Below are 16,590 nucleotides of genomic sequence, written 5' to 3' on the forward strand. Positions count from 1 at the left end.
ACTTTAGCCACTAGGCTATTGTGCCAGGCCCTTTGCTAAACTTTTTAAAAAGATTTATTTTTATTGGAAAGGCAGATCCACAGAGAGGAGAAACAAAGATCTTCCTTCTACTAGCTCACTCGCCAAGTGCTGCAGCAGCCAGAACTGAGCTGATCCAGAGCCAGAAGTGTTTATTTGGCTGCAGGGTCCCAAGGCCCTGGGCCATCCTCCACCGCTTCCCCAGGCCACAGGCAGGGAGCTGGATGGGAAGAGGAGCAGCCAGGACACATTCCCTCACCCATATGGGACCCCAGCATTTGAAGGAGAATGGTTAGCCAATTGAGCCATTGCACTGGGGCCTAAGATTTACGGGTTATATTATTTTGAAACCATATATATATATATAATTAATGCCATTACCTGATTACATGTGTTATCTGGGTGCTAATAGCTTTAAAATATTTTTTAGCCGCAGGGAACTTGAAGAGAAGTGCAGCAGCTGGGATATGAACTGGCACACAAATGGGATCCTGGTACATGCAAGGCAGACTTTAACCCTAAGCTACTGTGCCAGACCCTAGACAGATCTTCTTTAAAGATTTATTTATTTATTGGGAAGGCAGATTTACAGAGAGAAGGAGAGACAGAGAAAAAGCTGCTCTCCTCTGCTTCACTGCCTAAAAGGCCACAGTGGCTAAAGCCGAGGCTGTCTGAAGCCAGGAGCCAGGAGTCTCCTCCAGGGCCACTCCCACGCATGTGAAATCCACCACGTAAGGCTTTGGGCCATTCTCCACTCTTTCCCAGGCCACAGGCAGGGAGCTGGATGGGAAGTGGAACAGCTGGCACGCCCATGGGATGCTGATTCCTCAGGCACAGGCTTAGCCTACGCCCCAATTCAAGTCCGTTGACATCCTGATTCTCTGAGAGCGTCCTTGTACTTTCTGCGCCTGCAGTCCCTCAGATCCTCACACCGGCCGTGCAGTTTCAGCATCACGTTCCTGCGTCTGCCCCATCAGCAGCTGTAAATTGTTTATTTCAGGAAACTGTCTTGAACAGATGCCATTTGAGTCCACGCCCCGCTCTCCGGCGAGTCCAGGAGGACTGGTCAGCCCGGATCTGCCCGCGACCCCTACTCCCTCATCTTTGCAGCGCGCCCTAGCAGCCTCTTTGTTCTCGGGGTATCCTGGACTAGACCAGCGGGTGGGAGCGACGAGAACTACAATACCCACAATGCATAGCATTGAGGGACGTGGAAGCCCATGAGAGGATGCTCCGGATTGGACGAGTCGGGGGTGTTTCTTGTTGTCCTTGGGTCGGGGCGGGACTTCCGGAGTTGTTCCCGGGACCGTCATTTTGTAGGCTCCCTAGGGCTGTCCACACTGTCAGTAGTTGAGTCGGGGTCAGGCACACAGATCGTGCCCGCTGCCCAGCGGGCGAATGAGCGGTGATGGCTGTGTCTGGGTCCCGGCCCTGGGCACCCGTTGCTCCTGGACCCCTTCGTCCACATAGTCCTACAGCTGTGGCCGCGCTGAGGGGTCCAGCGCAGGTAAATCAGTGGGGCTCCGCAGACCCTGACTGGACTCGATCCTAAAGTGCCTGCTGAAGTCACCGTGCGCGGAGAGTGGGCGGCAGGGGGCTTCTGTCCATGCTGTTAGGATGATTGGGCTGGCTGCCTTCACGCCCAGAGTGGCCAAGCGAGAGGTTTGCTTTCGCAGGGGACTACGGGCGCAATGAAGGACGGTGACAGTGCAGTCGCAGGGCCCAGGTAGGGTTCTCAGGGTTTTCCTTAAGCTGCCGAGAGAGCAGTCTGGGAGGGGAGGAGAATTCCGAGGCCCAGGCGGAGTGCCTGTACAAGGTTGCACAGCAGGGACGGCAGGAGGACTGAGGAACGCAGGGCAGTCACGCAGAGGTGACCTGATAGGCGAGTCAGAGGTCTGAGCATAGGGAGCCCACGTGGCGGCCTGACTGCAAACCTGCCTCCTGACAGGCCCCTGGGACTGTAGACGCCCGGGAGGACGTCACACAGGTTCAAGGGCCTCACCCTCTGACTCTGGGATAGCGCTCTGGGCTTCCGGCACTCTCCCAGACCTTAGGCCTAAAGATTCCGCAGGGACAGCCAGCCGCTGAGTCTCGCGTGGGGAACGTGTGGACTGGCTTCTGTTGCTGGAAACCAGGACAGTGAGTGAGCAACGGAAGTTTGCTTGCAGGGGAGGCTGATCTGGCATAGGGAGGTACAGACATCCTTCCTTGTGTGTGTTGAAAGCTGGGGTTCACAGTCAGACCTGGGGTGCCCCTCAGGTGCTTGGTGTGTCTTCTGGAGCGAGGGAAGCACTGGGAGTTTTGAAACAAAGGTCGGAGGTGATGAGACCCAGATCTCACCAGACTCCCCGTGACTGCAGAATGGGAAAGTATGAGGGACGGCTAGAAGGAAGGAGGAGGCTACTGCGGTGGTTAGGTGAATGGCCCTGGGTGTGGTAGACGTGCTAGAACTATCAGATGCTAGACTGATTTCAAACGTTGAGGACCAAAAACCAGTTGGATTCAGTGATGAAAGCAAGGTATTTAGGTTTAGCACCTGGCAAAATGGAACCTTCCATAACTGAGATAAGTGTGATAATGGGGTTGTTGTTACAAGTTGATATTACAAGTTTAGTTTGGGGCACCTTTACAATCTGAAATGCTTTACAAAAGTTGGTTTTGTATGGGTTGGATAGATGACCACAGAGGACTTCAAAGAAGGGGATCGATTTAACATGGCGACATCCAAAGACCTTAGGGGGCCAGTACTTGTCTTGGGGTCCAGTTTGGGTCACAATTAGGAAGAGGTTCTTACCCAAGCAGCTCATACTATCGGTGGTATAGGGAAGAGGAGGGGCAGTTGGTACTCAGTCTTACTCTTGGGTAGTTGGGTTGTCGTGATGGGAATCACAGAGAAGAAGCCATGGGGACCATGGAAAAGATCTGGCAACTGACCAGAGTCTGAGGGCTGAGTGATACGAGTTCAGTGTGTGGAGCTGGGAGCAACAGAGACACCAAACCGTGACTAGTCCTTCTTTGGCATGCTTTAAAGCCCTTGGGATTTGGAAACTTTGGTATATCTGGGGAGGATGACCCCCAGAGCATGGCTGTCTATGAGGGCTAGGTGGAGGGACAGCCGTGAGCAGTAAGGGAGTCTGGGGCATGACCCAAGCAGAAGGGAGCCCTGGCCATCTGAGATGTGCAGGTTGTTCGGGTGCCTGAAGTTGGATTACAAGTTGCCGAGGCTGCTGTGGTTGGAATGTGCTCAGAGTGTCTGTGAATCTTCTTGTGCCAAAATGTAATCCCCGTGCGGGTGTTCAGAGGCTGGGGGCCTAATGCATTGTTTAGAGGTAAGCCTTTGGGAAGTGACGAGGATTAGATAAAGTGCTTAGGGCAGAACTCCATGACTGAGTCCTGGTCACTGTGAGAAGACGGAGCCATGTATGCCCTCTTTCTAGGCCTCGCCTCCCCACTTCCTTTCCCTGTCCTTGCTACGTGACACTCTTTGTCACCTCAGGACTGTGTCAGCAAGAAGGTTATCATCCAACGAGACCCCTGGACACTACACCTCTAGAACTCTAAGCCAAAGTAATCCCCTCTCTGGTGTGAACCAGCCTGTCTCTGATGTCTTGTTACAGAAACGTAAGTTAGAGTAACACCAGAGGCTGTCCGAATAGGCTGTGGGCTGCCTCTCACAGCGGGGACCATCGGGGTGTGGGTGGCGAGTCTTGTCTCCGCTTCCAAGTACTCACTGGATGTCGTGTGCTGAGTCACATGTGGAGAAGGCAGGGTGATGCCGAAGTGCAGGCAGGGGAGTGGAAGTGGCTGTGTTGTGAAGCCATGTGATTGGGCGCAAAGAACAAAATCCCCTGGGAGAAGCAGTGCGCACCAAGGGACCCATGGCTGTGGCATGGAAGACACAAGAATGAGGAATGAACCCACGTTTGGTTGTGTCCAGGCACCATCTTGGGAATCCCCAGAAAATGATCTGTTAAATGAGGATCCAGCTCTACTTGCTGGACCCACAAGTTAGACACCCACCTGGTGTCTTCCAGCCCAGGTGCCTGTTGGTGCTGTGGGATGATGCCGAGAACAAGGGGAGTAGGAGAAGGGAGTAAGCATCGGGGTCTCTCCTCAGATGGGGCAGAAGGACGAGCAGGGGCATGGCCGTGGGCTCCCAGGAGGAAATCTAATCATGGAAAAGTCTGTCCCCATCGTGGCAGGACTGTGTGACCTTTGAGGACGTAGCCATTTGCTTCTCCCGGGAAGAGTGGAGGCTCCTCAGTGGGACTCAGCGGTTGCTGTACCTCGACGTGATGCTGGAGAGCTTTGCACTGGTGGCGTCGCTGGGTAAGGCCCTCACAACCTCCCCCACTGTCCTACCAATCCCTGTCCATCCACTGTTGCCCTAGACGTGGCTGTGCCCTTCCCGGAACCCGGCATGGACTCCACCAACTTCCCCACTGCCTTTGCACGTGTGCTGTGGTGTCAGGAACGAGCGCTTTGCACCGTGCTGAGCAGTAGACCCCCAGAGCAGCTCTCACGCCTGCTTCCCCTGGGCCTGATGGCCCAGTGCGTCCACTCCACCTAATGGCTGACACTCAAAAGCTTACTGGCTCTTCAGGTTGCTGTGTCCAGATCCGTGGTGTGAAACAAGTTCTGCGTCCTTCTAGTTGGCATTTCCTGGCAGCTACTTGTGTCAGCTGTCGCAGACCTTTTCTTGATGACTGACTGATGATGTGGACCTTGTGTGTGCTTGCTGGAGCCCCCATTGGCAGTCTCTGTAGTGGTTGCTTTCCTGTGGTCTGTGGTATGCTGACTCGCTCTGAGCTAGTGCTGGTTCCTGATCTGCACTGCGTCTCGTTAGGACATGCTTCTCACACATGCTGTGTGGTGTGCATGAGGCTCAAGGGAAGCTCTGGCTTCTCCCCAGGGTGCACATGGAGGCGTGGTCTCAGAGGATGCCTGCCTTCTTCAGTCTCCTAGGAGGGCGTGCCATCATGCCCATTTCCTGGTCAGACCACCCACCCGTCCTGTGTCCGCCAGAGTTTCTGTGAATGCTATGAACTCCTCTTAGTTCTGCCCTCAAGGCATCGGACACCATCTTTGCAGAATGACTGTTTGGTGTGTGACTTCTGACCTTGTACTGCTCCCATCTTCCTGTCCTCTGCTTCTGACCGGCTCCCCGACATTGCCTGTCCACTGCGTTCTGCAGCACTGACCCATGTGTCAACTGGAAGCTGCTACTCAGTTCTGGTTAGAGTTTCCTATTCCTTGACACAACAGCCTACAGTACAGCGACCACGTGTCAGCAGCTCACAAGCTGTAGCTGAAGGCTACTGACAAAGGAGTGAGTTGTAGACCCCGCCTCTTCCTGCACACTCTTCCTGTGTCCTTTGCTTCCTCTCAGTGTTTGATCTTTAGGGTCCCAAGAATGCCAAACTGTCCCTTCCTTGATCTGCCTTTATCTGCTAGTTCTGTCATCTTCAGAACAATGCTGTGGGCTCATTCTTTGACGTGTGTGTGGCAGGGCTTCTTCTGCCTGTTTTGAAATGCACCTGTAACTTATGGAGGTGACTGCTTGCTAACATATACACTAACAGAAGAATTTGTTGTTTAAATGACAAATGAACACCATGCCTCACAGGACGTTAGGAAGAGAAGCAAGAAAGATCCCGTAGCATAGTTCACAGGAAAGGTAGGGCGTGGGGAGCAGTTCAGGATTGGATGGTTTGAAGAATTCTAGGAAGTTTCAGGGCAAAGGCAGTGGTTGGCGGTGGATGTCTGTGACTTTGAGGTGATTAGGGCAGAAGTTTCTCACTCAACATAGGCAACTATGAAATGGTGAGTTTGCATTTGAGTATTGTGTTCTCAGCTAAGCCCTTTGGTAGTTCTTAATTATCCAAATGTGGGAGCAGTATTTTTCAGTTGTAAAAAATATTTACAGAAAATATCAAATATTTGAGAAATACGTTTCAACTGAGTCAGCATGCATCTCATCACCAGTTCTCTGCTTTTAGTTTGTGGACATGGAGTGGATGATGAAGAGACACCTTCTGAGAAGAGGGCTTTCGTAGAAGGAGCGTCACAGGTCAGGACTCCAGAGATGGCGCCAGCCAGCCAGGATGCTCGCCCCTGTGAACTGTGTGTCCCAGTCCTGAAGGACATTTTGCACCTGACTGAGCTGCCCGTGTGGACAACATGCTTCACTGGTGCATGTGCAAACCTTCATTGGCACCAGAAGCATCACAGAGCAGAGAAACCCTGGAGCAGTGACATGGAAAGGGCGTCACAGGAGAAGAACTTCCTGCTCCGTGCACCTGGGAAGCCTTCCGCCCAGGAGGAGGCGGGAAAGGACTACCCAGCCATGCTGCGTGCTTTCCAGCCCCCAGATATTCCCAGCTGTGAGAAGCCAAGCATAGTAGCCGGGGATAGGGGGTCCTTTCACGCTGGAACAAGCCATTGCATGTGGAGTGAATACAAGAAAGCTAGCCACAAACATGCTCTTTTTCACCACCCAAGAGTCCCTGCTGGAAAAAGGCTTTATGAATCTCCAAAATGTGGAACACCCTACCGTTGCGAGTACTCGCTGACTCAGCTCCAGAAGGTGCCCATTGGAGAAAGGCCTTATGAATGCAGTGAATGTGGGAAATCTTTTAGCCAGACATCTCACTTGAATGACCATCAGAGAATCCACACTGGAGAGAGGCCTTACGAGTGTGGGCAGTGTGGGAAGTCATTTAGCCAAAGAGCCTCTCTCATTAAACATCACAGAGTCCACACTGGAGAGAGGCCTTACGAGTGTGGGCAGTGTGGGAAATCCTTTAGCCAAAGTTCCAATCTCATTGAACACTGTAGAATTCACACTGGTGAAAGGCCTTATGAGTGTGATGAATGTGGGAAAGCCTTTGGTTCCAAATCCACTCTTGTTCGGCACCAAAGGATTCATTCAGGGGAAAAGCCTTATGAATGTGTTGAGTGTGGAAAATTGTTTACACAAAGTCACAGTCTGCTTGAACATCGGATAATTCACACTGGAGCAAGGCCTTATGAGTGCAGCCAATGTGGGAAGTCCTTTAGTCTCAAATATGGCCTCCTTCAGCACCAGCTGATTCACAGTGGAGCTAAGCCTTTTGAGTGCGACTACTGTGGAAAATCGTTTAGCCAAAGAGCCACCCTCAATAAGCACTACAAAGTTCACACTGCAGAAAGGCCTTACGAGTGTGAGGAATGCGGGAAAGCTTTCATGTTCAAGTCCAAACTTGTTCGACACCACAGAACGCACACTGGAGAAAGGCCTTTTCAGTGCAGTGAATGTGGGAAATTTTTTAGGCAAAGCTATACTCTTGTTGAGCACCAGAAAATTCACACAGGATTAAGGCCTTATGAATGTGGGCAGTGTGGGAAATCCTTTATTCAAAAGTCTGGCCTTATTCAACACCAGGTAGTTCACACTGGAGAAAGGCCTTACGAGTGTGGCAAGTGTGGGAAGGCCTTTACCCAACATTCTGGCCTCATTCTCCACCGAAAATCTCACAGCATGGAGAGGCCATGTGAAAGCAAGAGGGGGAGAGTCTTGGGTCCCAAAGCTAACATCGTCTAGCTCCTGAAAATTCATATTGGAAAAAGGCTTAAGCCCGCAACACATGTGCCATTTTATTATTATTATTGTGGCACAAATAGCTTTTCTGATATAGCCATCGGCCTGAAGTTGAACCCCACACTTCCAAACAGCCGGAGGGGTACAATTCTGCATTGGTTCTAAACATCAGGTGATGCTTCCTCTAAATGGCCCAGAGTCCTTGCCAGAGTAACCGCTTCCGGTCTTCTCTGATGGTCGCTATCTGCCCTCTGTCACTGGGCGCAGTGTGCTACGGCTGCCTGGCACTGACATACTTTACTGGGAGGAAACGCAGGCCTTTTGGAAGTGATTTCCTTTCTGATGGCGTAAAGCCTACACCTGCCCCAGTGTTTCTAAGGACTCCGTCTTCATTCTGCTGGCACCATCCATGAAGGCCTTACTTTATTCATGAAGATTATTGGTTTTACTTGCTTAAAGTTGACTTTTTTTCCAGCCTTCTAGCCACTGCTAACTACCAACTCCACACTTCCAGTTTTTGCCCTAATAAATTCTTTATTGTTGGATCCATCTGAGATCTTGGGTCTTTATTTTGCAGTTTTGGAGGGGTTAAGGGGATAAATTAGGCCCTGAATGAAGAATTTTTATGCCTTTCCCTTGTAAATTAGTACCTAAGTAGTTCTAATTTCTCGCCTAGTTTGCCTTGTTCCCCAGAGCTTCTCAGCAAGCCCTGCAAAGCTTTGCATTTCTACTTTTGGCTTCATGCTTCCATGTTCGGGGAAGTCAGAGTTATCTCTGGTGGAGCCAGTTAAGACAAACTCCACTAAGTCTAACGACAGCAGCTGGAGTACCCATTTCTCAGACTACCACTTACTACTCAGTAGTGTAGAAAAGTCACCCTCAGGCCCGACCCAGTGGCTAAATCCTCACCTTGCCGCGGCAGGATCCCATATGGGCCAGTTTGTGTCCCCGTCGCTCCACTTCCCATCCACCTCGCTGTTGTGGCCTGGGAAAGCAGTACAAGACGGCCCAAAGCCTTGGGACCCTGCACCCGCGTGGGAGACCCGGAAAAGGCTCCTGGCTCCGGATCGGCATAGTATTGGCCGTTGCGTTCACTTGGGGAGTGAATCAACGGACGGAAGATCTTCCTCTCTGTCTCTCCTCTCTGTATATCCGCCTTTCCAATAAAAATAAGATAAATCTTTTTTTTTTTTTTTTTTTTAAAAGAAAGTACCAAGAGAGACCCCTCTGGCCACTTGATGGATGTAGAAAACCAGCTTGTATTCCACGTCTTTCATAAAGTACTCAGGCCAAAGGCTGCCGTCATCTGAGGAGTTCCTCTCGAGAGAGAGCCAAGCAGTTGCTGAAGTTAGATTATTGAAAATCACTTTCATGTGCTTCCTCCTCTGCCCAGTGCAGAAAGCAAAGATGTGCCAAAGGAGCAGGGTGTTTCCTCGGAGGCCAGCCTCTGTCTGAGAGACAAAGATTCCCGTGATCAGGGCCCCGAAGGCAGGCGGGCACAAGGACAGCAGTCCCGCCGAGAGGCAATAAACCCTGGAGAGAAATCCAGGACTACATTTCATCAAGGACACTTAAACTCATTCTTTACTACTAATCACTTTTTTTTTTCAACTCAGAAACTCCTGCTACAAAACATACTATCTTTGATTCTCATTAGGATGAACTTGCATTTTGATTATATATATATTATTTGTATGTGTGTTTTATTCAGTTTTTTCTAACATGTTTCAGCCACATTTACCTTGTTTCTGCAACATACAGTTTTGTTCTCTACCTGTGTTATGAGATCTTTCTACAGTCTTTGTTCAAATGCTTCTTTGATGGCCTATTAATTATTCCATCGAACAATCTCATATTTGTAAGAAAATCCTGAAATTCAAATTGCAATATAGATGTCCAGTTATTACAGGAGCATAGTAACAGGATAATTTATTTTTTTAAAGATTTATTTATTTTTATGAGAAAAGCAGATTTTCAGAGAGAAAGATCCTCCGTCTGCTGGTTCACTGCCCAAGCTGAAGGTGAGCTGATCTGAAGCCAGCAGCCAGGAGCTCTTCCAAGTCTCCCACGTGGGTACAGGGTCCTAAGGCGATGGGCCATCGTCTACTGTTTTCACAGAGCACAAACGGAGCGGGACGGGAAGTGGAGCAGCTGGGACATGAAGCAGCACCCACATGAGATCCCGGAGGTTGTAAGGCAAGGATTTAGCCGCTGAGTCATCGTGCCAGGTCCCACAATAATTTATTCTCACAGCATTGAATTCTGCAGTCTAAGCGCACTTCTATATTAGAACGGTGAGGCCAGAGGTTTACCCGGACTTCACCTGGGCACACATGCGCTATGATCACAGTCCCAGCAAATACTTGGAAGCATTAGGATCGACCCAGATAATAATTTACACAAATTAAAATACAAAACAGTAAAAGCATTAAATTATTTTATTTTTACAAAATCCAAGTATCCTAACACACAGAAGATTAATTTAAAATTTAGTAGCATTAATGGTGCTTCAATGAAAGTTTACACAAAACCAATAGTGTCCATGTATTTCAGAATCAGTATAAAAATATACTTAAGGCACTTATTGAATCACATATATTTGTCAACATTTCTGCAAAGTATGTTAGAGTTCCTGTTTCTTACCAATTAGTTGAGTCATCGTAAGTTGTATCATCTTGTAGTTTTTTTCCATTTTGTAAAACTGCAGAATGTGGGGCCCGGCGTGGTGGCCTAGTGGCTAAGTCCTTGCCTTGAACGCGCCCAGGATCCCATATGGGTGCCGGTTCTAATTCCGGCAGCTCCACTTCCCATCCAGTTCCCTGCTTGTGGCCTAGGAAAGCAGTCGAGGACGGCCCAGAGCATTGGGACCCTGCACCCGTGTGGGAGACCTGGAGGAAGTTCCTGGCTCCTGGCTTCGGATTGGCTCAGCACCGGCTGTTGCGCTCACTTGGGGAGTGAATCATCAGACAGAAGATTTTCCTCTCTGTCTCTCCTCCTCTCTGTACATCTGACTTTATAATAAAAATAAATAAATCTTTAAAAATAATTGCAGAATTTGGCTTTGTTACCACATTGGTTTTTTCCCAGCCTATTAATTTTGTTAGCATACACCCGTGTATATCACGCCACTGTAAGTGTTACAGAAATGAAGTATTCTTCCTTATAATACAGACTCTTTCCTTCTCTCTCTCTCTCTCTCACACACACACACACACACACACACACACACACACACACTGTGCCTCAGTGAATCAACTGGTTAAGGGACGCGGAAAGCAATGAGCAACTACTGATGAGAAGACTGAACTAAGGTGTCAATCAACAGACCTGAGAGTGGATTAAAACACACTCTTGGAAGTCAAAGAAAACGGCCACAGGTCATCTTCAAAAGCCTGCTGCAATATGATGGTTGACTTTGCAACTGAAATCTGTATTGCTGAAATAACTTCTCTGTTAAAAGGCTGTTTCCTTTGTTTGAGAAGGGCAAAACTTTTAAAGGACCACAGTTCTTGTAGGAGAAGCACTGACAGGTTCCTTTAATTATATCAAAGTCTCAGAATTTTAAAATCTTTTCCAAATTTCAAAGATGGTCACTTTCTTACCTACGAAATAAAACATTAGAAAATGTGTATGATTTCTTGTCACATGCTTGGAAATAGCAAGAGTATGAAATTCCTGCAATAAACTTTGAAACCCTAACAGCTGAGTCGCCTCTTGGTGTAACTGAGACGTGCGACGTTCTCACTGCCGTGTTCTGCTTGACTCCCCTGTCATGGGTGAGCCCGGAAAGGCAGACCTCAGGCAGAGGCGGAATGTCCCACCTGCAGCGCGCCCTCAGGTGCCTAGACCACACTGCAGCAAGCTGCCCTGCTGCTGAGCTCTTGTCAGTACCACGTGGCCCCCTCCGTCAAGCACTGGAATGCTTCCAGGTGTCGGACACGCTGCCACTTTCATCAGAGCCCTGTCGTCAGGGTGGAGATAGATCCCCTGAAAAATGTCACCTTGCATCAGGATGATGACCCAGATGCCAGAGGCTGAGTGGTGCCAAGGCAGCAGGGCCCAGAGGGCATCGTTTAGACTTTGCTAACCTTGATTTGCTCTAGAGCTGTGATTAACCTGTCAACCGGTTGCAATGGTGATAATTCTTGCTCGGGGATCCAAGGATTACGGAAAAACTTGTATCCCCTACCAATTAGCAGAAATAATTGCCAGTGGTTATTAAGGCTCTCCAGAGAGTCTGAATGTAACAGGGAGTGACTTGACTGTGTTCTGTTGAAACTGACCCTCTCTTTTGGGGAAGGGATCAGCGGACAGTAAAGCTTGGGTAGACCGCAGGCGAACAGGCAGCTCTCACTTGGCCGGCAGTTCCCATACCGAGATCCCTCCCACATTGCTTGACCTACGATTCCTCAGATTCCAGAGAATAGCCTTCTTCACGATGTGGGCGAGAGGTGGGATCTTACCCAGGACGGGTGAGAAGGAAACGCAGCAGGGGAAGTGCGGACGGCTTGCAGGACTGGGCGCTGCTCTGCCCACCGCATCCTGCTGCGTGTTCTGCAGTGTTCATCTAGCTGGCTTCCCTGCGCCTTTGTAGTATTGTGGTTAAAACCCTGCATCGACTCTCTCTCTCTCCCTGAGAACAGGGTGTACCCTGCAGCCCCCAGGACCTGGTCTGTGTCACTGTATACCCTTGATGCTCTTCCTGCCATCGTCTGGGTCCCTTGGACACCAGCTGCCTGGCTTAGCTGAAACAGGCTTCGTTATACTTTGATCACATTCTACAGACAGTCCCATCACTCTCCATTATCTACCTTCAGTCTAGCCCGAATGAGGTCTCCTCCTATTAGCTTGTCTCACCCCACACGCACTGCACGTGCTCGTCCAGTTTTCTGTGATCATGCACTAAGTGTTGCAGTGTGATTATTGAAACAGTGGAGGGAATTCTCTTGACTTTCTCCTAAATGGTTTGTAGTGCTCTGTCGGTTCTCTCACGGTTTGTTTGCCTTACTCTTCAAGGCTGTTACTGTGCAAAGTTCTGAGATGAAACAGTTAGACAGTTAGTGCTGGAACTTGGGATTATCCCTGCCTAGTCCTCGGGTTGCCCTCTCGTCCTCACACCTCCACGCTGCTAAGCCATCTGTCAGTTTAGCCTGGTCTTTTTCATGTGTTACAACTTTGCTTTCTCTTGGTTATTCCTGCCTTATCAGTCTCTGGGTAAATTAAGTAGTTCCTAAGAATAGATTTCCACAACAACATTTTGCAGATTTTGTTTTAAAGTGAATAGTACCGTATTTAATGCAAAAGGCCCCAAAGGTGAGTTAGCTGCCCAGTTCGCTTCACACGCCCTGCACCACCGGCTATCTTCGTGACTCTCAACAATGCTGTGATCTGTAGCCTGGGTGCTCTCACACCTCAGTTCCTGGAGTTGCACAAGCCTCGCTGTTACCACCATGTATTTTCCAGTTCCTCTGCCCTAGTCTGTCCAGCAACACCATCACCATTTCAGGCTGATTGTAGCCTCCAACTTGCTCAACCAGTGAGAAACTAGGGGAGGGCCTCTGAGCTGAATTTCTGAGTGCAATGCCTGCTTCCACCTGCTGCCCACTGCTCTTGACACCAGCCATCAGCTACGCGCTGATTTAGGTTTCCTGCATGGTTCCTCCAACTTTTGCTGGGCAGGTGGTCTCAGTTTGGCTTGTTCCCACACTAGGCCATCAGCATTTCCCTGTTTGCAGGTTGTTGGTGTCCTGCAGATAAGGAGGCAGCATCTTTTTCTGAGAGGCAACGCCACAGTTCAAGGTTCCAATCCAGAACCCTCACCCCAGGATGCTCATCTCTGAGATAAGTCCTTGTCATGGAAGGTACCTGCTTTGCACTCAGTGGAGCACTGAGGGGCACCAAGTGGACAGAAAGTGTGCACGTATGGGGCACCCAGGAATCAGCTCTGTTTAGGTGCAAACCTTCGGCAGTACCAGAGAGGACTCAGAACCCAGTGGCAAGAGCCAGCAGAGCAACGGAATGCACAGACCTGCACTGTGCGGCAGGGGCCATGGGTCAGGGCGTGCCTTCACCTGTGGGGAAGCGTAGCCAACTCTTTCAGCCAGCATGGGCCATAAGAGGGCACCGTGTGTGAGGGGGCGTTTCATGGTGGACAAGTCGTGCGTTAAGGAAAGCCTCTGCCACACATGCACCGTCAGCACAGTGTCCGTGTGGGAGGATCCTTGGGGTGCCGGAGGGCAGGGGCAATGGCTGTGGCAAAGCCTTCAAGTACAAGCCCGCATGTGTTCAGCCAGACACGCCACTCTAGAGAAGGGTTGTGTGCACGATTTGGGAATGGAAAGGCTTCGGGTTTCATTGTCAACTTCGCCAGCGCCAGTGTGTTTGCCCCTGCCAAAGGGCTCACGAGGTTCCTGAATGTGGGGAAGCCTCTGGGGGCAAATCCAAACTTGTTTGGCATCAGATGCCTCATTCTGGAACAAGACTTTGTGAATATGCCACATGTGGGGAGCCTTGTGCAACCCTGGATGTCTATACTGGATCAAGACCCTCTGGATGAGCCAGAGGTCGGCAGAGCAAGACCCTTCCTCGGCCCTGGAGCGGACACTGCTCAGAGGCCTCCTCAGTGTGAGTGGTGCGTCCCTCTCCTGGGCGCTGACACTCAGGCTAGCTGGGCCCTGGGATCTGCGATGTGGTTCTCCAGCCTGAACGTCCCTGAAGGCAGATTTGGGGGTTGCAGTCCTGGGGTGTCCCGAGAATCCGGGTTTCTGACGTGAACCCCCCAGGGCTGCTGGTGATGCCGGGTAAAACGGTTTCTGAAAGTAGTCGCAGCATTTCCCTTCCCATTTTTACGCTTCAAGGCCTATCTTTACCAATCCAACACTTGGAAGCAGAGACAAGTCAAGTCCCGCCATGAATGAGAGAGAGGGTCTTGCAGCAGAGACATTCATTCTCTGGGTCCAATGTGACCAGTTAGGAGTGGGACGGAAGCCGGGTGGACTGGAGGAGACGGGAGTCCAGAAGGCACCTGCTGACCTGCTCCTTTCTTTCCACAGTGAACATGACCTTCGATGTGGACACGGCCAACAATTACCTGTTCATTTCTGAGGACCTGAGGAGCGTGAGCTGTGTGTCTTCCCCTCAGACACGCAGGGAGTGTGCCGAGAGGTTCGACACCTTCATGTGCGTGCTGGGCTCCCCACGCTTCACCTCCGGCCGCCATTACTGGGAGGTGGACGTGGAGAGCTGCCAGGAGTGGGACGTGGGCATCTGCATGGACTCCGTGAATCGGAAAGGGCCCGTGAGGCTGAGCTCAGAGTGAGGCTTCTGGACTGTGAGCCGGAGAGACCGTGAAAACTTCACCTCCAGCACTGAACCCCCGACCTCGCTCAACGTGCAGCCGTGCCCCCCGACCTCGCTCAACGTGCAGCCGTGTCCCCCGACCTCGCTCAACGTGCAGCCGTGCCCCCCGACCTCGGTCAACGTGCAGCCGTGCATACAGCGGGTGAGCATCTTCCTGCACATGAAAGCTGGGTGTGTCTCCTTCCGCAACACCACAGACGGAGAACACATCTTCACGTTCACCGAGCTCCCCACCCGCCGCACGCTGCGGCCCTTTTTTGCTCCTAGGAGAGCACCGGACGGCCAGCAGGGCCTCCTGAGCCTGCCTCCTGTGGCAGCTGGGGGCACTCGGCCCGCCCCAACCCCAGCCCCTCCAGCTCAGGACGAGTCAGCTTCTGTCCACAAGAGCCGCCGCACACCCCGGAAATGGAAAAAGTGACAGCAGACATAAGACCTGTCTCTTTCTGTAAATCTGCCTTTGTAATAAAAATAAAATTTTAAGTGCAAAAATGAACCTGTCGTCCTTGATGGGATTGTTCTCAGCCCGTGTCCGTGTTCCTGGGGAACCATGGTCTTCCTGCTTTTATTTGTGAACATTATGCTTAGTGGTGCATTCAGCCCAAACTTAGACCTGAACTGAAGCCGGGGAGAGGCTTGTGGGGTTGGGAGAGGGCAATGCGGTTACCTTCTTAGAATTGTATGAAACACACAAACTCTGCTCATGTGTCACCAAAGGAAGACAAACTGGAGCCAGCTCACGTGTCCCAACCACCCCACACTCCAACCCTCAAAACCTGCTCACCTCCTGACCCGGAACCCCGACTCTCACTGCACAAGGACACTCGCACCCCACTGCCTCCACCCCTTGCAGCCACCACTGTGCCTGCAGGACTTGTCTAGGTGACCTCCGACAGGTGCGGCCACACAGGGTTTATGTTCCGGTAATGGCTTCTTTCGGAGCCTCTTCAAGATTGAGCCCGTTCACAGCTGATGCCCAGAAACCCAAAGAACCCTACAAACTCCTGGGAACATCCAAGCTCAGCACATTGGGTAATCCAGAAGAAACACACTCCCAGACACGCGAGTGTGGACCATGAAGTCGACCAGAGACAGACCAGTAGGCAGGAGGGTGGTTGATGCAGTGACACGAGTCCCTGGGGTTTTCTTTAAGAATTCCACCATGTGAATGAACAGGAGGAGGCTTGTATCCCAACCCTGGAGACCCCTGGATCCTCACCAAGGACTATCAGTATGGGCACTAAGGACTACATCCCAACGGCCAAGGAGACCACTGGGAATTAGAGTGCCTTCGGAGGCCGAGAACTCTGAGGTCATCCACCCCCATTTGGATCTACCACATGGGATGGAAGAAGCTCAAATCCATCCTTGCAGGATCCAAGGTCATCGGAACGACAACCAGGAGCACTCAATAGTCTTTTGAAATAAAATCATGTTTGGGACATACAGTCTGAGGCTAGGCAGAAACACATCCCAGCGCCTGCGTTAAGCTTCCTTTTTTTCCACTTCCAAGATGGTTAACATCTTTTTTTTTTTTAACTGCTTGTTAAATTTAGTTATTTGTGTGAGTCAGGGACAAAGCCTGTATCAGCTGGCTCATTGCCCATCGGCCTTTGGCAGCCAGGCTAGTGCAGAGT

The 16,590-nt window shown here is 50.7% G+C and overlaps 1 protein-coding gene across 1 annotated transcript; it reads left to right on the forward strand.

Moving 5' to 3' along the window:
- Positions 1 to 4,193: 4,193 nt before the first annotated feature.
- On the forward strand, positions 4,194 to 8,103 carry LOC121155074 (zinc finger protein 416-like; the record flags this gene model as incomplete). The annotated part of the gene is made up of 2 exons (XM_040978254.1): positions 4,194 to 4,347; positions 6,018 to 8,103. Coding segments are annotated over 2 exons (1,737 nt in total), but the record flags the coding sequence as incomplete, so codon positions are not given.
- Between the last annotated feature and the right edge of the window lie 8,487 nt (positions 8,104 to 16,590).

The sequence above is a fragment of the Ochotona curzoniae genome, unplaced genomic scaffold (genome assembly GCF_017591425.1).
Source record: "Ochotona curzoniae isolate NIBS_2020 unplaced genomic scaffold, NIBS_Ocur_1.0 contig_2861, whole genome shotgun sequence".
In the NCBI taxonomy this organism is placed as follows: domain Eukaryota; kingdom Metazoa; phylum Chordata; class Mammalia; order Lagomorpha; family Ochotonidae; genus Ochotona; species Ochotona curzoniae.